The sequence below is a fragment of the Beta vulgaris genome, chromosome 7, assembly GCF_026745355.1.
Source record: "Beta vulgaris subsp. vulgaris cultivar EL10 chromosome 7, EL10.2, whole genome shotgun sequence".
Taxonomy (NCBI): domain Eukaryota; kingdom Viridiplantae; phylum Streptophyta; class Magnoliopsida; order Caryophyllales; family Amaranthaceae; genus Beta; species Beta vulgaris.
Window position 1 is genome coordinate 10,323,364 of NC_079208.1, and position 22,794 is coordinate 10,346,157.

Below are 22,794 nucleotides of genomic sequence, written 5' to 3' on the forward strand. Positions count from 1 at the left end.
TGGTGAAGATTAGTTGTGCGAGACTTGTAGGAAATGAGATAATTAGGCGTGAAATGAGGCAATTACCTTAAGAACAATATTATTCACCCTTTTGTGACTCGTATCAATTTCTGAGAAAAGTAACCTCTCCCAAAGCATCTAATACAACTAACCCCAAAATCCCCAAACCTTCTCTAAAAAATCAAATCCACAATCTATCAGTAGAAGATGAAAGGGCTTACCACCCTACCACTCCCTCATCCTCAAAGTATTTCACTATAGATGGTAAAAGCTATAAAATATAAACACAAATCAAACACTCGAATTCTTTGTTTCTTTCTACACAAGAAAGGAAGCCGTACCTACTCATCTTACTCTTACCCCCACGGCCCCACCAAAGTGCAACCCTTATAAATAATACGACCTCTGTCTTCCCTCATATCACCGCTCTGCTAAACTTCTCCTCTTTTCTGCACTCATCCAACAAACTACAAACTACAAACTATGGCTGATCAACCTGAATCCTCTGAGTAAGTTTTTCTTCTTCAAACTTCTCTTATTTCTTCTCAATTTCACACTCAACTGAATCTATTTTTGTTTCAATCAAATTCTTGAATCTTTGATTTTTTTTGATGCAATTTACTGAATCTTGTTATGAAATTTTCACAGCAAGGGTCCAAAAAGAGATTATAGCACCGCGATTTTGGAGCGCAAGAAATCTCCGAATCGATTGGTTGTTGATGAAGCCGTGAATGATGATAATTCAGTTGTTTCTATGCACCCTGATACCATGGAAAAGCTTCAGCTCTTTCGCGGCGATACAGTTCTAGTCAAGGTTTAATTTTTATATTGGTTCTTCTTTCTTTATATTCTTAATCATTTTTTTAGGGTTTTCATCTGTGTATTTTAGAGATCGTAAGTTTGAGGGTACTGTGTGGAATTTTAGAACCACGACGTAGATGTCGTGGAAACACGATTGTAGAATAAACCTAATTTTGTATGATTTCTGTTGTTTTGTATGGTTAGGCGATCTACTTTGATGTTTTTAGTTACTTAGGGTTTCTGGAATTGTGGGTTTTCAAGTTGTTTACTATGTGAGGTTTATTTTGTTGTTAATTGGTGGCATTTTGATTGTAATTTGATTACCGAGGAGGATATTGTAAGGTTTAGGTCTATGTACGAGTATATGTGGTTTTGGCTGCTCGGTTGTTTGCTCTCTAATTGAAGGGTTTATGGAATTTCTGCTGAAAAACTGTCGTTTATACGAAGACTACCAATTAGTCGCTCATAGCAGAGTGAGACTTTTTTGTGATGAGTTTTGACCAAACATCGCTGTAAGTTAAGTGCAAAGTGGAAGATTTTGCTACATACCTATGTAAAGGAAAGGTAAAGTTTGCGTAGTTGGACTTGGGGACTTTTGTAGGTTCAGATGTTGGATAATTTTTATGGGTTCAGTTTCGTTTGATAGAGCTCTAAGATTTGTCCATCGGTTTCTTACAGGGACTGTTATTATGTGCAAATTAGGTCACTACTTAAATGAAATTATGGTTGAGGCTATTTTGTATATAAGTTTGTTTTGTTTCAATGGAGACTTGAGTGATGACAGTTTATGCAATCAGTTATTTTGGCCATGGATGCTTGAAGTTTCTAAAAACAATTATGACTATGCTCACCTAAATTTTGTAACAAACAAAATGACGGATCAGTAGATTTTTCTGATTATGTAAATCCTCTAAGAATTTCAGATGGCCTCTTTCGGCAGTTTGATAAAGAAGGAAAAACTCTGGATTCTTAACATTTTAATTATTTTTTGTATGGCACAGATGTGCTCAGTTTTATGCAGATCGTCTCCTTATATGGATGTTTGAGTTATTGAGTGTTCCATAATTTTCTAAACTGATACAAGTTTTCCGAGAACTCTGAATTGGTTACTATTGCAATCTCTGTTCATGTTTTCTGCAAGAGAAACGAAACACAAATGGAGTTTTGACTTTTGTTTTCTGTTTCGGTGACAATCTCTAGGGTAAGAAAAGGAAAGACACAATCTGCATTGCCCTTGCTGACGAGACATGTGAAGAACCAAAGATTAGGATGAACAAGGTTGTGAGATCTAATTTGAGGGTGCGACTAGGTGATGTGGTTTCTGTACACCAATGTCCTGATGTGAAATATGGGAAGCGTGTCCATATTCTTCCTATTGATGACACCATTGAGGGCGTCACTGGAAATCTGTTTGATGCATACCTGAAACGTGAGTTTCCACTTCCCATAACATTTGGATATCTCAATTTACTGAAGCTAACTTGTGTTTTAAAGTTTTTATCATAAATTGTAACTTTGACCATTAATATCTTTAATTATATATTTGTGAAAATTATAAAAAGTTGAAATCTTGTAAATATGTATTGGGATAAATCCAACAACACCCTACATGCTAAAATTTGTATTGTATATCATTTGCAAATTTTCGGTCAAAGTAAGTGCATGAGTAGTCCAAAAGTCTAAATGTTGCAAGTAAAAAATAAACAAATAAACAGAGGAAGTAATTATTTTCTGAACTGGGTAGACCTGGGCCTTTTGCTGTTCTTGATTACCCACAGGATTGAGTATAGTTTATGCATACAGAAGATAACTTTGAATCGTTGGGGAAGTCTTTGTGATGATTCAGGGATGGTCCTTCAATTTAAAACTCTAATGTAGTTCTGTATAGTGCTAAATGTCGAGCTTCTTCGTGGCGTGATTTTGCACCAATTTGTAGTTGGGTTCAATGCAAGCTGAGCTAGCTGGCTAGTTCAGCTGCAGCTTAGTTTTGTTAATTCTTTTGTATAATGTTGCTTTGAGCAATTTCTTCCTTTATTAGTGCAAGTAATATGCAATTTTTGTTACAATATGCTTACGGTCCAAGAGAGTTGCAAAGTTTTAGCATTGATCAATGCTTTGAGTTCATATATTTCTCTCATCATAGGTCCTTTAGCTTACAGCTTTGTTTGTTGATGACTTGATGCTTCTCAATTGTCACCAGTGGCGGATTATAGAAGGGGAGGGTGGGGGCTTGGCCCCCCCATGACCCTGTAAGATGAAATTAGTGAACTGCAGTTTAGTACACAAAACTAAGTTTAGTGGCAGCGAAGCAAGGCCCAAAGAGAAAGTAGACAGCTAAGATACCAAGTTCGGAACTTGCATTAATACAATCGGGGCTATTTTTGTTTTTCTTCGTTTTAAATGCTTTTCTTTTTTCTTCTTTTTTCCCCAATATCTTTGGCTGATATTCATATGCCTAAAAATCTTTTCCGTTAATCGTTATTATATTCTATTCTTCTTCTTTATAAAAAAAACCTACTTTTTTTAAAAACTATAATAGTACCTTTTTTTTTTTCTCAAATCAATCTTAACATTTATAAAGTATAAGTTTATCTCTTTTTTTGGTTGTGACTTGAGAGAGCAATTTGGTAATTAATTTAGTTGCTAATGAACTATTCCTTCAATTTCTTAAAATGTACTCATTTCTTGAAGATTTCATAATGGTCAAACAAATAAATGGAGCAGCTTGCTTAAAAATTGAAGCATTGAGATTTAGATTGATTACATTAGCTACAAGCTCTTTCTGGTCATTCATAATAGTATATCTGAATTTTGGTGTGCTTGTTTTAGTGTATGTGTTCATCATTTAAAATTTTACAGTAAACTTTTAATTTATCGACTCAGCCCGTGTGAAATAGTTGGTCAAGATCCGCCACTGATTGTCACTAAGCACACTTGAAAATACCCTGACTTGTACCTTAATTTTACAAGGCCCAAGGCACAACAGGTCCCTAGATGCTGAATCAAGAGGTTTTAACTAGAATATGAACTATGTCCCCTGTTATTTAGCGCAACTTTCTCTCTTCGAGTAATTACACTTTAAAGCATCAACAACTTAGCAATATATGAAAAGGCCTGAAACATTAAGTGAAAAAAAACTGGACTACGTAAATTCCCAGTTTAATAACAGACGTTAGCTGATGATGCTGCTGTAGCATAATGGTCTTAAGAAGAGCTGTATGATTTTAATGTGCATGTTATGGAATGGCTTATCATGAAACGGCAAGTTGAAATTCCTTTTATCTAACAACCTTTACTTAATGGAACATTCTTGGTTTGACTGTATGTAACAGCTTCCTGTGAACTGAGCTTCTAAAACTTTTTTGTGTCTGCTTTTCAGCATATTTTCAGGAAGCCTACCGCCCAGTGAGGAAGGGAGACCTGTTTCTTGTGAGAGGGGGGATGAGAAGTGTTGAATTTAAGGTTATCGAGACTGATCCTCCTGAATATTGTGTGGTTGCCCCGGATACTGAGATTTATTGTGAGGGTGAGCCAATTAAACGAGAAGAGGAGAATAGACTAGATGAGGTAGGCTATGATGACGTAGGTGGCGTTAGGAAACAGATGGCCCAGATTAGGGAGCTAGTAGAATTGCCACTGAGACACCCGCAGTTGTTCAAATCTATTGGTGTCAAGCCACCTAAGGGTATCTTGCTATATGGACCACCAGGGTCAGGAAAGACTTTGATAGCCCGAGCTGTGGCGAATGAAACTGGTGCATTTTTCTTCTGTATTAATGGGCCAGAGATCATGTCAAAATTGGCTGGGGAAAGTGAGAGCAATCTCAGGAAAGCTTTTGAGGAAGCTGAGAAGAATGCTCCGTCCATCATCTTTATCGATGAGATTGATTCAATTGCACCCAAGCGAGAGAAAACCAATGGAGAGGTTGAGAGGCGTATTGTTTCCCAGCTCTTGACTCTTATGGATGGGCTTAAATCACGTGCACATGTCATTGTTATGGGTGCCACTAATCGTCCAAACAGCATTGACCCTGCACTGAGAAGGTTTGGTCGATTTGACAGGGAAATAGATATTGGTGTTCCAGATGAAGTTGGGCGACTTGAGATTCTCCGCATTCACACTAAAAATATGAAGCTTTCTGATGAGGTATAGATCTTTCTAATCCCCTCTGGAAAGTGATCTTAATAATCTCATTGTTTTAATAATTTTTTTAATTGAGTTTCTCTTCATCAAACAGGTTGATTTGGAAAGAATTTGCAAGGACACGCATGGCTATGTTGGTGCCGACCTAGCTGCCTTATGTACTGAAGCTGCACTTCAATGTATCAGAGAGAAGATGGATGTAATTGATCTGGAAGACGAGACTATTGATGCTGAGATCCTTAATTCCATGGCTGTTACAAATGAACACTTCCAGACTGCTCTTGGGCAGAGTAACCCATCTGCTCTGCGTGAAACGGTTGGTTTATGCATATGATTTAATTAGAATTTCTTTTTTTATTGTCGTTGTAATTGATCATGACTGGTTTTGGTATGTCAGGTTGTGGAAGTTCCAAATGTCACTTGGGCAGACATTGGTGGCCTTGAAAACGTTAAAAGGGAGCTACAAGAGGTGCTTCCATTTTGCCCGTAGTAGCCCTGTTTGTCTTTTATCTTATTTTGTAGACTGAACACTTTATATTTCTTTATTGTAGACTGTTCAATATCCTGTTGAGCATCCTGAAAAGTTCGAGAAATTTGGGATGTCTCCTTCCAAGGGAGTTCTTTTCTATGGGCCTCCTGGATGTGGAAAGACATTGCTGGCGAAGGCTATTGCTAATGAGTGTCAGGCTAACTTCATCAGCGTGAAAGGACCTGAATTGCTAACTATGTGGTTTGGAGAGAGTGAGGCTAATGTTCGAGAGATTTTTGACAAGGCCCGCCAGTCAGCTCCATGTGTTCTGTTCTTTGATGAGCTTGATTCAATAGCAACTCAGGTACGCACCTGTCTGGCTGAGCTTATGTTATTTTTCCCATGTTTCGCATTGATGGGATATGTCACCTTTTTTGTGTGTAAAATCTGATAATAATAGAAGTTTCTGATTCTTGGCATTTAAGACAGGTTTGAGTTCTAAATATATAGTTGACTGACTTGCACTCCCTTTTGAAAGTATTACAACAATTTGATGTTTGATGGAACTGTGGTCTGTGTTTGTGTTTTATGCAGAGGGGAAGCAGTTCCGGTGATGCAGGTGGCGCTGCTGACAGGGTTTTGAACCAACTTTTGACCGAAATGGATGGGATGTCGGCCAAAAAGACTGTTTTCATCATTGGAGCCACAAATAGACCTGATATTATTGATCCAGCTCTTCTGAGACCTGGTCGTCTTGATCAACTAATCTATATTCCTCTTCCAGATGAGGAATCCCGCTTTTCCATATTTAAGGCTGCCTTGAGAAAGTCTCCTATTGCCAAAGATGTTGATATTAGAGCACTTGCCAAGTACACACAGGGCTTCAGTGGAGCAGATATTACAGAAATATGTCAGCGGGCTTGCAAATATGCCATTAGAGAAAATATTGAGAAGGCAAGTATCTTTGCTTTGGTAGAGTGATTTTTGATAGTCCATCTTCTGCATACCTACAATTTTAAGTTGGAAATTTGGGCTTTTATTGCAAATATTCTTATTCATCGGTGTGCCTTTTAGCATTTTGATGCCTCGTGTAACACTTAAATTTATGGTCGTTTGATTTGCCATGAGATTGGCGGGAATAGGATTTTGTGTGGTCAATTAATGGGTTGTGCTCAAACTAAGTCCCAAATTTGGATTATTGGCAAGAGATTTAGTAGAAACAGAATGTAGGGACATCTGGTGGTGAGATGGCATTTTTGAAGTCTGAATGTATGCAACTATGCAAATAGAGGTGTGTAAGAGGGACTAGTGAGTCTATTTAGGCCTTGTTTGGTTGAGTGTTTTTAGGGCCTGGAAACGGATTCAATAATCTGAATCCAGTACTCCTTGTTTGGTTTGGGCGGTCGGTTAACCGTTACCCTTACTTGAGCTTAACCCAAACCCCCAAAATGTCACCCTCCAAATTAGAGTAGTAGTAACAAAATCCTTTCTATTCCCTTACAAGTGATTCCTTTCCATTGTTGAACCACACCCTTCTACTTGATTCCATTCAATTCCCTTTCCATTCCTCTATTTGAACCAGACGCCCCCTTAGTTCACTCTATTGATAATTATACATTTTTGGGTTCTTTAGATAAATGCATTCATGATATTATTTTGAAAATAAATCAATTTAACTGTCTTAATAATTTACAGGACATTGAAAGAGAGAGAAGGGGAAGGGAGAACCCCGAGGCCATGGAAGAGGATGTGGATGAAGTTGCTGAAATTACAGCTGCCCATTTTGAGGAATCAATGAAATATGCCCGGAGGAGTGTCAGTGATGCTGATATTCGTAAATATCAGGCATTTGCTCAGACCTTGCAGCAGTCTAGAGGGTTTGGCTCGGAGTTCCGTTTTGCTACTACCACTTCTGGGACAACTGGTACTGATGCATTCACTGCCTCTGCTGGTGGAGCTGACGAAGACGACCTCTATAACTAGGCTGCGTTTGGCTGTCATTGTATCTCATCCGACCAATATACTTTTTGTTAAGAGGATATCCATACTGCTTTTACTTCCTGTGATAACTTATTTCTCGTTAGTTAAAAAGTTCCCCCCCCCCCCCCCCTTGCTTCTAGAATTCATCCTGCTTCTTGATTAATGTTGCCGGGAGCTGTTACTGTTATTCATAGACTTGTTGATATATAGATGACAAGTTGGTGATCCTCTCATGTTGTTCTTCTTGTTTTCTTTCTCATCTGTTTTTACCTTACCCCCCGGACTAATTGCAGGAATAGGAAATTACGAAGACAAGTTACTTTGCTAACATATCAGGTACCTAGGGTTGATAAAAGCTGACCGAACTTGGTAACCCAATTTGGACCTAAATCGAAATTGTTGGGTTTGAGTCGAGATTTTTGACCTGAAATAAAAAAAAAGGTTGATCTTGTGAACTTAAAATCTCAACGGGTTATATTTAGGTTGATTTTTTGAACTCGAAAATAACTCAAAAAACTTGATTTATAAATTATGTTTAGGTTCGATCAACTTAAAATAATTCGACTTTTATAACTTATATAATTTATTTTCTAATTGTGAACTTGTATTAGGCCAAGTCTATTTTTTAAAATGAAGGAGGTGTAATTTATGGCATCGAAATTTGATTTAATTTAAAGTTAGAATTTACCATTAATCTTTCCTATTTTAAGTATATAATAAAATAACAAGTTTTGAAATTAACAAACGGATGTGTGGATATAAGGCTAATGTATAATTATTGCAATTATAATATATAAATAAGGTCACAATGGGTTGGTTTACTCGAAATCCGCTAGGTTGAGTTTGGATTATGTTTTTTACCTAAACTAAACACAAGTCCGTTCTGGATTGGAGGTAATTTACTCAAGATAGAAGTCAGATCGATTTGAACCTGACTTGTCACTCCTACAAATACCTAAACAAGAGAGAATAAAAAGGGTCTTCCACTGTTCCACATACATACGACTTACGAGTATCCTAGTATGAAAAGGTCCACCTAGGCACTAAGGCACAAGGTGGTTTAGGTCTGGCACTTTCTTACAAAATTTCCCTCCTTTTGTGTTACCATACATAATCGGCTATTTCATTAAGTAAAAAGATATATTTCCATACGAATGTAGTCTGATGTTGCAACAAAACCTAAATAAAGGTATAGGTCCGCCTTCGTGGCTCATATGGATCAAAAAAAAAAAAAAAGGTATAGGTTCATTCAATAAATTTTTAACAAGAAAAATCAGTTTTGACCAATAAAATTAATTACTTTCCCCCCTTTTTTTCTCGTTTCATATTAACTTTTGACACTATTTATCTCATTTAGTGTGTATGTCATTGGTTATTTATTTGTAAGAAAATATACATAACTAAGTAAGATCTTGTTACTCTTCTTCCACAAAACCCTAATATTCAACCTAGGGGCTACCAGCCTACCACCCCCTTTTGGGCGGTGGTAAGCCCCTTTTCTCGTTTATTACTAGTTTTTTTATGTTTATGTTTCCAATAAATCTCAGTCTCTCTCTAATGGAGAGTTTTTCTACCCATATATTGGGTTATGTCTACCTATATATTGGGTTTTATCTCTCTCCATGTGAGAGTTTAGCGAATTTATTTTTGGGTTTTTGTGTGATTCAAGATGTTGATTTGTTGATCGAAATTTGTGCGGAATTGCAACAGTTGTCAAGACTTCGTTTACATTCACTTGAATTGAATCCGGTTCAACTTCAAAACTACAAAAGATCGATAGACCCCCTTGCAGAAGGCTGCATCAGACAGCGATGTGAAAGACAAGGGTTTTCAGAAGTGTTAAATCTACTCAACGATCGTGGTTTTATCATATTAGATGTGTATTTATTTCATTTTGATATGTATTTGTTTAGTTTTGACTTCTATTGTAGATGTCGTATGACTTTGAATCAATGAATTAATATTACTTTTTTTTAAAAAAGTAAGATCTTGTTAGATTCGCTTAAAATATCAGCTTTATATATCCAGTTTGATGTGAAGAAATCAGTATTATAAAAAGCACTTTAATTTACTTCCCCCGTCATGAAATAAGTATCATGCTCCTCATTTTTATATGAGAACTTTTTGAAAGAACTCGAAACCTTAACGAATTGAATCGAGTTAGAAAATTTCAAACTCGATAAGAAATAGCTCGACTCAATTTTCTTAACAAGTCAAGTCGATCACATATCAGCTCGTGAGTGGTGACCAACTCGCTTGTCAAACAGTTCTAACCAAAAGTCCATGAACTTGTAAACTCCCACATGCCACAAGGATTTTTGAACAATAACAACCTTATAAAACCTACTTCTAAATAACCACCTTATATTAACTTTTGTTTAAATAACCACCTTCTATCACCCAAAAAATTTCAAATAACCACCAACAATTTCCATCCATCCTACATTACTGAGGCCAAACACTTTGTGCAATAAACAAATTTCCCCCATCTGTTCTTCCCTCACTTTTAATTTTCATCTCTTTTTGTAAACTCCCATAATTTTATGGATTACTTGCTCCCATATATATATACTAGAATTTTTTGCACGTGATGCGTGCTTGAATTTTTTTTCGAGACAGAAACTCGATTTTCTTCCGCATAAAAGTCGAAATTTGAACATTAGACATACGAAATATAATTGTTTTTAGTTGCAAAATTTAATTGGTTTAGTTTCTGTCACTTAAGTCTCTCACCATTCTTTTTGTTTTTTTTTTTTTTTACTTTTGAAAGTTAAATTCTATGAACAAAATAGAAATTTTACTGAATTTATTTATGATTTCCAATATTATAATTTTTTAGTTGATTTTTGAATTGAGTACAGTACTTCATAAATTGTAAAGAAAGTGGACACTTTGATTTCAAGTCAATTTCTTCATAGGTTGTAGTTTGTGAGTGATTGTTATAATTATATTTTTGGTATTTTTGTTTGATGCCCCCTTTGATTTGTAAGTAAATTTGTAATTTAGAAAGGGAAGGGGGGCAAAATAGGCATTTCAAAAGAGGACGCCGTTGCTCCCCCCTTCCCTTATATAATAGAGATATATATACTTCCTCCGTTTCATAATACTCACTACACTTTTCATTATGGGAAGTTTCACATTACTTGCTACACTTCCTTTTTGGCAATAAACTCTCTCTATCTCTCTCCTCTCACATGAGTCCCTTTTCTTTTTACTCTCTACCTCTTTCTTCTCCAAAAATTGCCTAGGAATCCATGAATTGATAGGTGTAGCGAGTAATATGAAACGAAGTAAACGCGCGCGCGCGCGCGCACACACACACACGTTTATGACTTGGAAGTCTTTTTTACCTTTGTCATTTGACCATCTTATTTGGACTATAATATTGAGTAGCCCATATAGTTCGCAACCCAAATCATAATTGTTGGATTTAATTTAGATATCTCATTTAGGTGGGCTAAATTAATAAAATTGGGCTAATTATATTTATTTTAGCTCAATAATGATTAATCTATTTTAATACAAACACTAATATATTTTAGTGTCTACATAGATTATCATTTATTTTTAGATGTTCATCAGTTAATGGACCTATAGATATGACTGATAGAGAAGCTACTCGAGTAGGAAGGTACTCCAACCCGATTGTGTTAAGTGATGATGAGAATAATGGAGGGGCTGATTCAGATTGTGATAACTACACTAGCCTCGAGGTCATCATACGTCATGTGTTAAAAGTAGGCATTCTTGATAGCGATGATAAGGTTATTCAGGAGTTTGACCATGCTAGAGGACAAACCTGAATGAGCATCTACCATGCTGTTTTGAGAGTTGAGAGTGTTTCTGAGTCAGAAGAAGATGAGCCTCAACCTAAGAAGATTCAAAGATCTACTAGAGCTATAAGGTGCTTCCACTATAACACTGAGGACATTGAAGACTTTGAAGATGAGACATTCACTCCAGGAAAAGTACAAGAAAACTAAGGATATAAGACTGATAATGTTTCTCAATAGACTATTTATTTTGCTTTAATATTAGTTGTTGGATAAGTAGTCAAGTTACAATGGTTTAAATTTCTTTCTTTAGTATCTTTATCTTTGTTAAGGAATAAGTATAGTTATTATGGATTGGAAAAGAAAATAGTATCATCATCATTTTGAGTAATAAAAGTAATTATTTAGTTATTCAAGCGAGTAAGACTTTATTTTAGTACGCGAATGAGAAATATTTTATTTTATTTTTGTGATTAAATTTTATTTGATCCTCATATGTATATATATTATTGATGTGAATGCTATTATATTCATGAAAAAGTATATGATTGATGATGGCTTATGGTGAATGAGTTTGGCATTATTATAACTCCATGAGAATTGTATTTTGATGCGACCTTGTATGGTCAAATCAATTGTTGCTTTCGTAGAGAAGGGCAAGTAAGTTGTGTACCGAAACCTAAAGTAGAGTTACGTTAAATTTCAGGTCGTGCAGTAGAATGGCCAACAACGATAATGCCTTAGCTTCTATTATTCGCCTATTGGCAGAGAAATTGACTCAAGAAAGAGTTGGATAACATTTAGCCACCGTACTTTAAAGGATAAGTTGACCCTACCTTCTTACAGAGTTGGATTAGGGAGTTTGAAAATATTTTTGGGGCTGTGAATTGTCCTGAAGCTATGAAAGTAGGTCAAGCTGTATTATATATGAAAGATGAGGCTGACTTATGGTGGAAAGAGAATGAGATTGGACTTACTGATGTTGAAGGGTTTAATTGAGATTCTTTTATTTTTTCTTTAAAATGAAAATTTTACCCTGCTTTTATGAGAAAACTAAAGGCTCAGGAGTTCATAAACCTTAGGATGGGGAGTATGACCATCTCTGAGTATTACAGCAAGTTCATAGCATTGTCTAGGTTCGTACCTGAAGTAGTAGCTACTGAAGAGCTAAAAGCTCAAAGATTTGAGTAAGGTTTGACTAAGGAAACCCAACTGGGATTAGGTGGTGAGACTTTTGCATCCCTGAATGTTGTGTATGGAAGAGCCGCCTATATTTATGGTCTTCAGTCGAGGCGTGATAAGAAGAATGTTGAAGTGGGTGAGAAAAGAAAGGATTTCAATGCTGGAGGAAATCAGGAGAACTTTAAGAAGAACATAAATGGAAATGGGAATTTCCAAGTAAGGAATGGTCAAGGCTTTTACAATAAGGGCCAGTCCGAAAGGAGTTACAACTGTAAGAAGTGTAGCAAGAAACACCATGGTAGAGACTATAAGGGAGACCTAATAACCTGTCACTATTGCCAAAAAAGGGGCATAGAGAGTATGAGTGCTTCACCAAGCAAAGAAAAGAGCATAATGGTAATAGGAGTGGTAATCAGGGAAGGTCTGGGTTCAACCAATTAGGAAACCAAGGTTCAAATCCTATAGGGTAATAGAACAATCAAGGAAGCTACTGTAAGCCTTCTAGCGAGAGCAACAACAATAACAAGAATAAGGCTCCAGGTAAGCTATTCGTGATGCGTCGCAATGAAGTTGAAAGATTTGCCAACTTAGTTTCTGGTACTTTCTCTATTAACTATGTTTTCGCCAAAGTGTTATTTTATTTTGGGGAGACCTATCCTTTTATTTCATCGTCCGTTATTAAAAGTTTGGGATTGATAGATTTTGAAGGAATTAGAGTGACCTAGCTATTAGTATACCTACTGGAGAAGTCATAAGGTGTACCAAGTTGTTTAGAGACTTGCCTATAAAGATAGTAAATTGTATTTTTCCTTCTAGTTTGAAAGAGTTCAATCTGGGAGATCGATCTAGACGTTATTATTGGGATAAAATGGTTAGGTTTTTATAAGGCCAAAATAGATTGTGAAGCTCAGAAATTAGTGGGGAATTTGACTTCGTATCGACGTTTTAGGAAGTCTAAGAACTTTGGGGTCATTTCTGCATTGCAAGTGAAGAAGTTGGTAAAGAAGGGATCTGAGTTGCTTTTCTGTAGCGTGCAAGCTGTAAGTAAAGAGGTTGGATTGAAAATTGAGGATGTACCAATTATGAATGAGTTTAGGGATGTGTTTTCAAGCGAGATTTCTGGTATGCCGCGTGAAAGAGTCGTTGAGTTCACCATAGACTTACTTCCTAGCACTACACCTATTTCTAAGACACCATATAGAATGGCACCTCCTGAGATGAGCGAGCTGTAGTCGTAGTTCCAAGAACTGTTGGATGAAGGTTAGATTAGGCCTATTGGTCACCTTGAAGAGCTCCTGTGTTGTTTGAAAGAAGAAAGATGGAAGTATGAGGTTATGCATTGACTATAGGGAGTTGAACAATGTGACTATTAAGAACAAGTATCATTTGCCTAGGATAGATGACCTGTTCGATCAGTTGAATAGAGCGAGTATGTTTTCAAAGATTGATTTGCATTCAGGGTATCACCAGTTGAGGGAAGCTGATAGGGATATACATAAGGCTGTGTTTAGGACGCGTTATGGTCATTATGAGTTTATACTGTAATGTGCTTTGGACTGACCAGTGCTCTAACTATTTTTATGGATTAGATGAATAGGATATTTCATGAGTTCTTAGATAAGTTCATTGTAGTAATCATTGATGATATCTTGATTTATTCAAAGAGTCAAGAAGAGCATGATGAGCACTTGAGGATAATATTGGAGACGCTTAGGAAGAACCAATTGTATGCCAACTTCTCTAGGTGTGAGTTTCGTTGGGAAAAAGTAGCATCTTTTGGGTCATTATGTGTCTGAAGAAGGAGTTTCTGTAGGTCCTGTAAATATTCAAGTTGTTAGTGGCTACTCCGAAAAACGTGTCAAATATTAGGAGTTTTCTATAATTAGTTGGCTATTATAGGAGACCTGTGAGAGATTCCTCGAAAATAGCAACGCCAATTGCCAATTTGATGAAGAAAGAGTCCAAATTTGAGTGGAGCGAGAAGTGTGAAGAAGCTTTTCAGATTTTGAAGGAGTGTTAGGCTTTCGCAACTGTTTTACCCCTTTTAGATGGAAATGAGGGAATTGAGGTGTATAGTGATGCTTCAAAGGATGGTTGTCCTGTAGCAGAATGGGAAGGTGATCGCGTATGCATTACGTCAGTTGAAATCGTACGAGTCTAATTATCCTACCCATGATCAAGAGTTAGCTACTATTGTGTTAGCCTTGAAAATTTGGAGACATTACCTTTATGGGACAACTTGTATGATCTTTTCTTTTAGAAGTAAGAAGCGATATATTCACTCAAAAAAACTTTACAACCTAGAGCCTTAGCTGAAACAGGACAACCCTTCTAGGAAGGCTTCCCCTCTACCAGCAGCTCAAAACCATCAAGGCTAACAGGATAGCCTAAAAGAACAATACAACACAGAAACTATAGATCATAAAGCCAATTAATATCTATATGCTAGTGGAAAAAAGTCTATCTGATGCGGTCAAAATCGGACTTATTGATGCGGTTTTTTGGTCCGCATTAGATGGGCCCGCAACAACTAACAAAAAAATTATGATGCGGTCCAAAACTGCATCAGCTTCTCACAATCTGATGCGGTTTTGGAAGACCGCATCATATTTTGTGGTCATGAAATAAAAAAAAAAACTGCTTTGCACTGCAGGTGCAGCAACAAAGCAGACCATCCTAAAATTACAGATTTTGCGATGGACACAAGCATCAGATTTTAATAAAACCAAGCATACAATATGAAAATTATACTAAATCTAAAATAAAACCAAAATGTATAAAAATTATACAATATGAAAATTACAAAAACTAAATCTACGAAATAAAAAAACACTAAATCTAACTAAAAAACGTACTTTACACAAACTAAACGAAAATTACAAAAAAAAAAAAAAAACCACAATGTATATAAATTATACAATACGAAAATTACAAAAACTAAATCTACGAAAATAAGAAAAAACTAAATTTAACTAAAAAAAAAAAACGTAAATTACACAAACTAAACGAAAATTACCAAAAAAAAAAAAGAACTAGATCTAATTAAAAATATAAATTACAGAAAATAAACGAAATTTTCGTCTAATATAAAACGAAATTAAACGATATTTTCGTCTAATATAAAACGAAATTATAGAAAATAAAACAAAATTTTCGTCTAATATAAATTACAATTTCAACTAAATTCGACTAAATTTTCGTCTAAAATATATAACCAAAAAAGCGAAAAAAAAACCTTTCCAGATTCGACTCAATTTTCGTGCTTTGCCTTCGACGTTCGTTTCATCCTCAATTCGTCTTCGTCTTCGACTGGTGCAAATTCGTTTGTTCGTGAAGATGTTCGTTCGTGGGTTCGTGAAGACTCGTGCCTGTTCGTTCGTTTGTGAAGATTTGTGGGTGTCGTGGGTTTGAGAGGGAGAAGGGAAGAGGAGAGAGAGGAGGGAAGAGGGGATTTGGGTTGAGTTGAGTGAGGAGAGAGGGGGGGCGTCGTGTGGGTGAAGTGAGGAGAGAGAGGGGTACGTCGTGGAGTGAGGAGAGAGGGGAGAGGGGAGAGGGGAGAGGTTGAGTTGAGTGAGGTGAGAGGGGATTAGGGTTTGAGTGAGTTGAGTAGGGTGGGCTGGGATTGTGGTGAAAGTAAATCGGCCAAGGGATGTGGTTTCTGGTTTTTTTTTTAAAAAATAAAATAAAATAAAATCTGATGCGGTCCACAAGAGGACCGCATCAGAATTTTTTAAAAAAACCTTTCCTTCGTATTTTTTAAATTAATTTTCTGATACGGTTTTGTAAAAACCGCATCTGTTACGAAGTGACATATAGGATTTTTTCCACTAGTGATAGTTTTAACCTTTTTGCTATGAATTTGTACAATCCTATTCTTTACTGTATGTTGTATAAACTTCACTTATGTCCACATCTGTGCTCTTTCCTTCCCAGAGAGTAGTGTTCTTGTTCTTCTAGATTACATAACAAGTAGCAGCAATTGCAGCTGCGTAGACTTTCCTTCTAAACATACTATGCTTGCAGCCCTTCTAAACCTATTTCATAATTCTGTACACATTCTGTAAAGGTCTTTGTAGGCCAAGCCATCTCATAATCTTATGCATACATTCAGTACTTGCAGCACATTTAAAGAAGAGATGATCATGAGTTTCTTCCCAATTACCATAAAGACAGCAGTCTTTAGTAGGTTAAATGCCTCATTTATCAAGCCTAAGCCTTGTTGGGAGCCTTTGCTTCATGATCAGCTAGAGAATAAACCTATGCTTAGGAATAGTGAGCTTATTCCAAACCCCTTTACTCCACACCCATTTAGGGTTCTCAGGGCATGATGCAACATAAACTTGTTTGATACTTCAATAAGTATCATGAGAGCCATGAATTATTAGGGCTATAATGGTTGCCTTTGCTTGCAAATACTTTTCCATACCCAGCTTGCTCCATAAGGACATCTGTATTGGCTCCACTGTTGTTCTTTGATGTAGATAGAGTGAGCCCACCTTACCCATATGTTATCTTTTTGTGAGAGATTGCCCACACTTGTCTCCCAATAGCTACAAGGTTCCACAGGACTAAGTTTCTAATCCCTAACCCTCCTGCAGATTAGGAGTGACAAACCTCTTCCCATGCAACATAGCCTACTTTTGAACTATCCCAAGTACCATGCCAGAGATAATGCTTGCATACCACATTAATCTTCTGAAGGATCGACATAGGAAGTATGAAGATCTGACACCAATAATACACACAGATAGACATAAATATAACATTTAACTACAACCTTCCACTGCATGATAGATGTCTACTGCTCCGGATTTTGATTTTATGACGCATCTTCTTAATCAAGCCATCGCACTCACTCTTCTTCAGTTCTAGGAGGTAATGGGGACTCCAAGATACTTAAAGGGGAGAGGGTCTATCCTTAATCCAGTGAGATGTGTAATTCTGTCTTTCATGGCAGCACTCATTCATGTAAGGTATATTTCATATTTCTCTTGACTTATTTGTAGACCCGTGGTTTGAGAGAACATCTTCAGTCCACTTAGCATCATGGTAATAGAAGTGATGTCCCCTTTTGAGAATAGCAGTAGATGATCAGCAAAGCATAAATGATTTAACTAAATTCTTTTACACCTTGAGTGATATTTAAAAGAGCCCATGCCACCCACTTTTGTGAGAACTCTAGTTGCATATTCCATACATGGAGTGAAAAGCAAGGGAGAGAGATGGTCTCCCTACCTCTTAGGAGTGAACAATACACTAGGGCATCCATTAAGCATCACTGCAAATCTGGGAGTGGTGATACACATCATTACCATCTTCATAAAATGAGTAGGAAACTACAACTGGTAGAACATTTCTTCTATGAATCCCCATTCTACAGTGTCATAGGCTTTCCTAATGTCTAATTTCATTAGGCAGCAGGATTTTTGTTGATGAGGCTTATAGATCTTCACTATATCCTCGCATAGAAATACATTATGTATGATATTCCATCCTGTTACAATAAGCCCCCTAGTTTGGACTGATAATATGAGGTAGTACTTTATTAAGTTACTCACACAATAACTTTGTGATGCACTTATATAGTAGTAAAATAGCATGCTATAGGCCTAAAAAAGTCACTAACATTACTAAAGACCTTGATTTTAGGCACCAGAGTAATAGTGGTGACATTAAGCTCTCCTAACAATTTCCCAGAGGAGAGGAAATCCAGTATAGCCTCAGCCACATCATCACCTATGATGTACCAAGCAGTATTAAAAAACCCACTATTGTATCCATTTATTCCTAGAGCTTTATTAACAGGGATAGACCACATGACCATCTTCACATCTGTGAATATACATTAAAGCAGCTACACAAGTTAGGATTCATCTTACCACCAAAATACACAATATCAGAGTTGACAAGAACCTTGTTGGTTGTACAAGTCCCTAACAACCCTTTAAAGCACTCAATGAAAGTCTAGGCAACTTCTTCTGGAGTATCTACCCACTTGCCCTCCACAATATGGATAACATTTATAGCATTCTTCCTGTATCTAGCTTTAATGCTGCCATAAAATAGTTTAGGGTTTTCATTCCCCTCCTTAAGCCAGTGCAGTTTGGCTTTTTGTTTCAACATTACTTGGTGAGCATGCCAGGCTTCCCTGAATACCTGTTGAGCCTCTTTTTCCTGGCTAGACAACCTATTATCCATAGTTTGTTGATGCATTTCTGCTTGAATCTTAAGGAGAGAATCTTTTGCTTCCATTGCAGCTTTATGCATTTTATTTTATCCCCTAGAGTCCATCTCTTTCAAAAGTTTCTTCAGACCTTTAAGTCTACTCATAACCCTATACATCTTGCTTCCTTGAGTGCTACCTTCCCAATTCCTCCTCATTGTGTCCAAAAAATCAGTATTTAGACACCAATGGTAATGAAACCTAAAAGGCTTTCTACCATGATATTATGGGAAGGTTTTGATGAGGATAGGACAGTGGTCAAAATCTTCCGCTGGAAGAAACACCACTTCACTCCTAGGCAAAAGAAGTACTAACTCCTCATTTGATAGCAATCTATCCAGTTTTAAGAAAATACAGGCCTCCCCGTGTTGTTTGTTTGTCCAGGTGAAGAACCTTCCTGAAGCTTTAACTTCTTCCACCTTGCAATCAGCCATACAGTCTCTCATATGGCTCACTTCAACATCCCTAATAGGGGCCCACTAACCTTTTCATCCATATTTAGAAGGCTATTAAAATCTCCTCTAATGCACCAAGGTTCCTTGTTGCTAGTAGCAATAGATTTCAAAGTAGTCCACAAACTTTCTCTACTTCTTTCATCATTAAAAGCATACATAAAAGTGCATAAAAAACCTTTTTGACGACTTTAGATTGAGATTTTGCAATGTACCTTTTGTGCACTAGTAAGTAGAACATCCACAATGAATACTTGAGGGAGCCAGGCCACCAAAATTCTGCCATTATAGTGACTGACATGGTTTGAGAACATACACCATTGAGAACATAGGTTTAGGGAAACTCTCCCTAGATTAGGACCTTTTACCCTTGTTTCCAAAACACTAAACAGTTTTATCTGTGAGAATTAATCAGTTGTCTCACTTATTTGTTTATTTATGCTATTTAGCCCCTGACATTCCATATTAAAAAAAATTATCCATCCTTGGTAGGGGTCCCCCCCCCCCACCAGTTTCGTCCCAAGGCTCAATGACCTCCTTCTCTTGTTCTTGCATAGCTTCAGGTTCTACAGTCAAAGCATCAAACCCATTCTCAGTAGTGACTTGAATAGCTTCCTCTCTTGCAGCCTTCCCAGGGCTTCCCTTCCTTTTCCCACCTGTGCAAAGCCTTATTGATCTGTTTGGGCAACATCTACCCCTTTCCTAAGGATCACTTGAACTTTTTTAGGTGTCCATCTCTTCTCCTTATTCTTCTCACAAAATTCACTAGTATGCCCATACCCTTTGCAGCAAGTACATAGTAGAGGTCTCCACTCATATTCTACTTTTTTCTCTATGATATTACCCTTCTCATTCTCAAAGTATACTAGATTAGGCAATTCTTGAGTTAAGCCATCCCCTACTAGCATCCTAGCATACATCAGTTTATCTTTGTTCTCTGTAGCTTGATCTATTTTGACAAATTTGCCTACCAAGCCCCCAATATTTCAATTCTAATTGTGGCATTTTAACGGAGACATTTTTCACAGGGTCATTCATCAAATCCATATCAGCATGCCATGCTTTAACAATAAAAGGTTTCGAATCAAAGAATTGTTGATCACCAACAAGAATTTTGTGCATATTTTCCAGGCAATTAAATCTAACAAGGAATAATCCTTTCCCAATCATCGCAATTTTGTCAATGCCATAATTCTTCCGAATTCTCCTCACAAAACCATCAACTACTTTGAGAGGAGTATTTGATCCCATGACATAACAAACTACAGACGAATTCCAATAACCAATTTCCTCCTTAATATCATCCAATTCAATCTTAACATGAGAATCGGAATTATTAATGGGTTTACCTGGTAGCGTACCACTATTACCAACATTGTCTGTTTTGTACCCATTTTTTATTCACCACTGTTGAGCACATTCAGCCATTGATCTAAATTATGTCGATCTTGGCGTGCTTGGATTGATGCTCCTTCATTGAGCATTTGGTCATTAATGGCGCCTTCCATCGCATCATTCTCCACAAAGAGGGTCTTATCACAACTCTTAGACTCCATGTTTTCAATTTCAATTGCTTCCTTTCCTTCCTTCTGATTACTTTTCGATACATTCGCTTGTTGTTTCCTGGTTCGTGCCATGGCTCAGGTGTCTATGTAATACCCCATATTTTTAGTATTTATTTAAATAATAAAATATTTATTTTATATTTATTTTCTAAAATAAATATTTGAAGCAAAGGGTATTTTAGTATTTCCAATGATTTTTAATTATTTTGGCGGGAATATGGCGCCAAAATTGAATTTGTTAAGCTTTTGGTATTAAGTCCTAGTCAAAAAATTTGAGAAAACCCAAAAAAAAAAAAAAAAAAAAAAATTTTTTTTTAGGGGCCATATATTCCTACGGGATTTATGGTGAATGGAGGGAGTTTTGTTTTCCTATAACTTCCAAATTTATGATGGATGTTACAAATCTTGGTTTAATCCCTAATTTATGGTGAAGGTTACAAACTATTTAATTTTTGAAATTAAGTACTACCTATTCTACTCCTATAAATACCCCATCCTTAAGCCATCTTTTCCACACAACAAACTTTGAAGAATCATATTCTCTTACTTCAAAGTTCTTCTTTCTCTTCCTATGTATTCTAGTTTTATATTTCTTATTCAAGTTTCAATTTTCTTTTGTTCAAGAAAAATATTTTCATATTTCTTACTCAAAAATATTATGCTCATGATAGATCATTCATGTTTAAATTCATGATTAAGTTATGTGGTAGTTGCTTGTTGGTTGGCTATGAGAAAGCTCAAGTATAAGAATAAGTGAAGATACTAGTATTAGTTTGTGCAAGATCAAGGTACGTTATGTAGCTAGATCTTTTAAAATGTGGTTTATATGAAAGTTGTTTATTGATTTTATAATGGTTAGATTGGTTTAGAAATTTGGTTTGAAATGGTTACAATATTTTATTATTACTCTTGGAAGTGAAAAGAAGGAATGATTTTATCAATCATTTTTATATAGAAGTTTTGTTATCCTTTTTGGAAATTAGATTATTTTTACAAGGAAAGGTTGATTGGTTTTTATGAACTTTGAATGTTCAAAAAGTTGTTTATGAGGAAAGGAGGTTTATTCATGACTTACAAGTCATATTATTATTATTTCCGCTTGATTAATATCAAGAGATTCAAAGTCCACTTGTTGGCAATTATAGTTACCCCTTGATATAGCTCCGTGATGGGATGACTAGCTTGGGGGGTGTGCACACTTAGCAAAATAGAAGGGGTGATAAGAAGAGGAATTGTTTTCAGGATTATTTTTAATCCAAGTTGTTTGGAAAGAGTTTGTTCTTAAAAGGTTATTCTTGAATTATTATTCAAGTGTTTGGAAAGAGTTTGTTCTTAAAAGTTTATTCTTGAATTATTATTCAAGTGTTTAAAAGAGTTTGTTCTTAAAAGGTTATTCTTGAATTATTATTCAAGTGTTTGGAAAGAGTTTGTTCTTAAAATGTTGTTCTTGAATTATTATTAACTGTTTGAGAATAGTTTATTCTTAAAAAGTTATTCTTGAATTATTGGTGATGGAGTTTTCAAAATGAAAAATTATGACGAACTAACAAATGTGTTACTTATCTAGTACATTTCGTACTCAGTTTTATACTGACGCGTATTTTCTTTTTCCTATTTGGCTTTGCCCTGTTTACCTTTTTGGTAAGCAGATTTGCAGGTGAATTTTGGATGTGCATGGGAGTTGACTAGGAAGGGATCTTCACCTAGATTAGGGTTTTTATTTATATTGAGTTTTGAGACAATATTTACTTTTATTAATAAAGAAGTATTATTATTTTTGGTTAAAGTCTTCCGCTGCAAGTTATTTTGGTTAGTTAGTAGTTGGTTGCCGAAAGCGTGTTAGTCACGTGGCGGTAATACTCCTAAATTACTCAAATATTATTTATTAAATTATTTATTTAAAAGTGAGTAATTTGGGGGTGTTACAAAGTGGTATCAGTTTTTCAGGTCTTGAAAAATAAAAGTTGAACATTAAAATTGATGGGTAGACATAAGATGGGCATATAGAGTTTCGCATTTGCATTCTAAATTGTTTTTTTTTAAGTTTAATTATTTTATTTTTGACGATTTGTATAGATGCATCTGGCTAGTGCCACAAAAAGGTATATAAATTATATTTTATAATTTTATTTGGAAAGAGAAGGGTGTAGATATGTTGGGTGACAAGCTCTGTCTAGGATTAGGAAGGCTCTCCCGACGCTGTGGG

General features: G+C 36.1%; 1 protein-coding gene across 1 annotated transcript; it reads left to right on the forward strand.

Annotated features, from left to right (window-relative positions):
* The first annotated feature begins 349 nt into the window (after window positions 1-349).
* On the forward strand, window positions 350-7,621 carry LOC104898659 (cell division cycle protein 48 homolog). Its single transcript, XM_010685764.4, has 9 exons — window positions 350-509; window positions 649-814; window positions 2,002-2,230; window positions 4,181-4,947; window positions 5,039-5,260; window positions 5,342-5,413; window positions 5,496-5,777; window positions 6,008-6,367; window positions 7,109-7,621. Exons 1-9 carry the CDS (start codon window positions 484-486, stop codon window positions 7,394-7,396), a joined length of 2,412 nt encoding a protein of 803 aa, XP_010684066.1. The 5' UTR covers window positions 350-483; the 3' UTR covers window positions 7,397-7,621.
* Window positions 7,622-22,794: the final 15,173 nt, after the last annotated feature.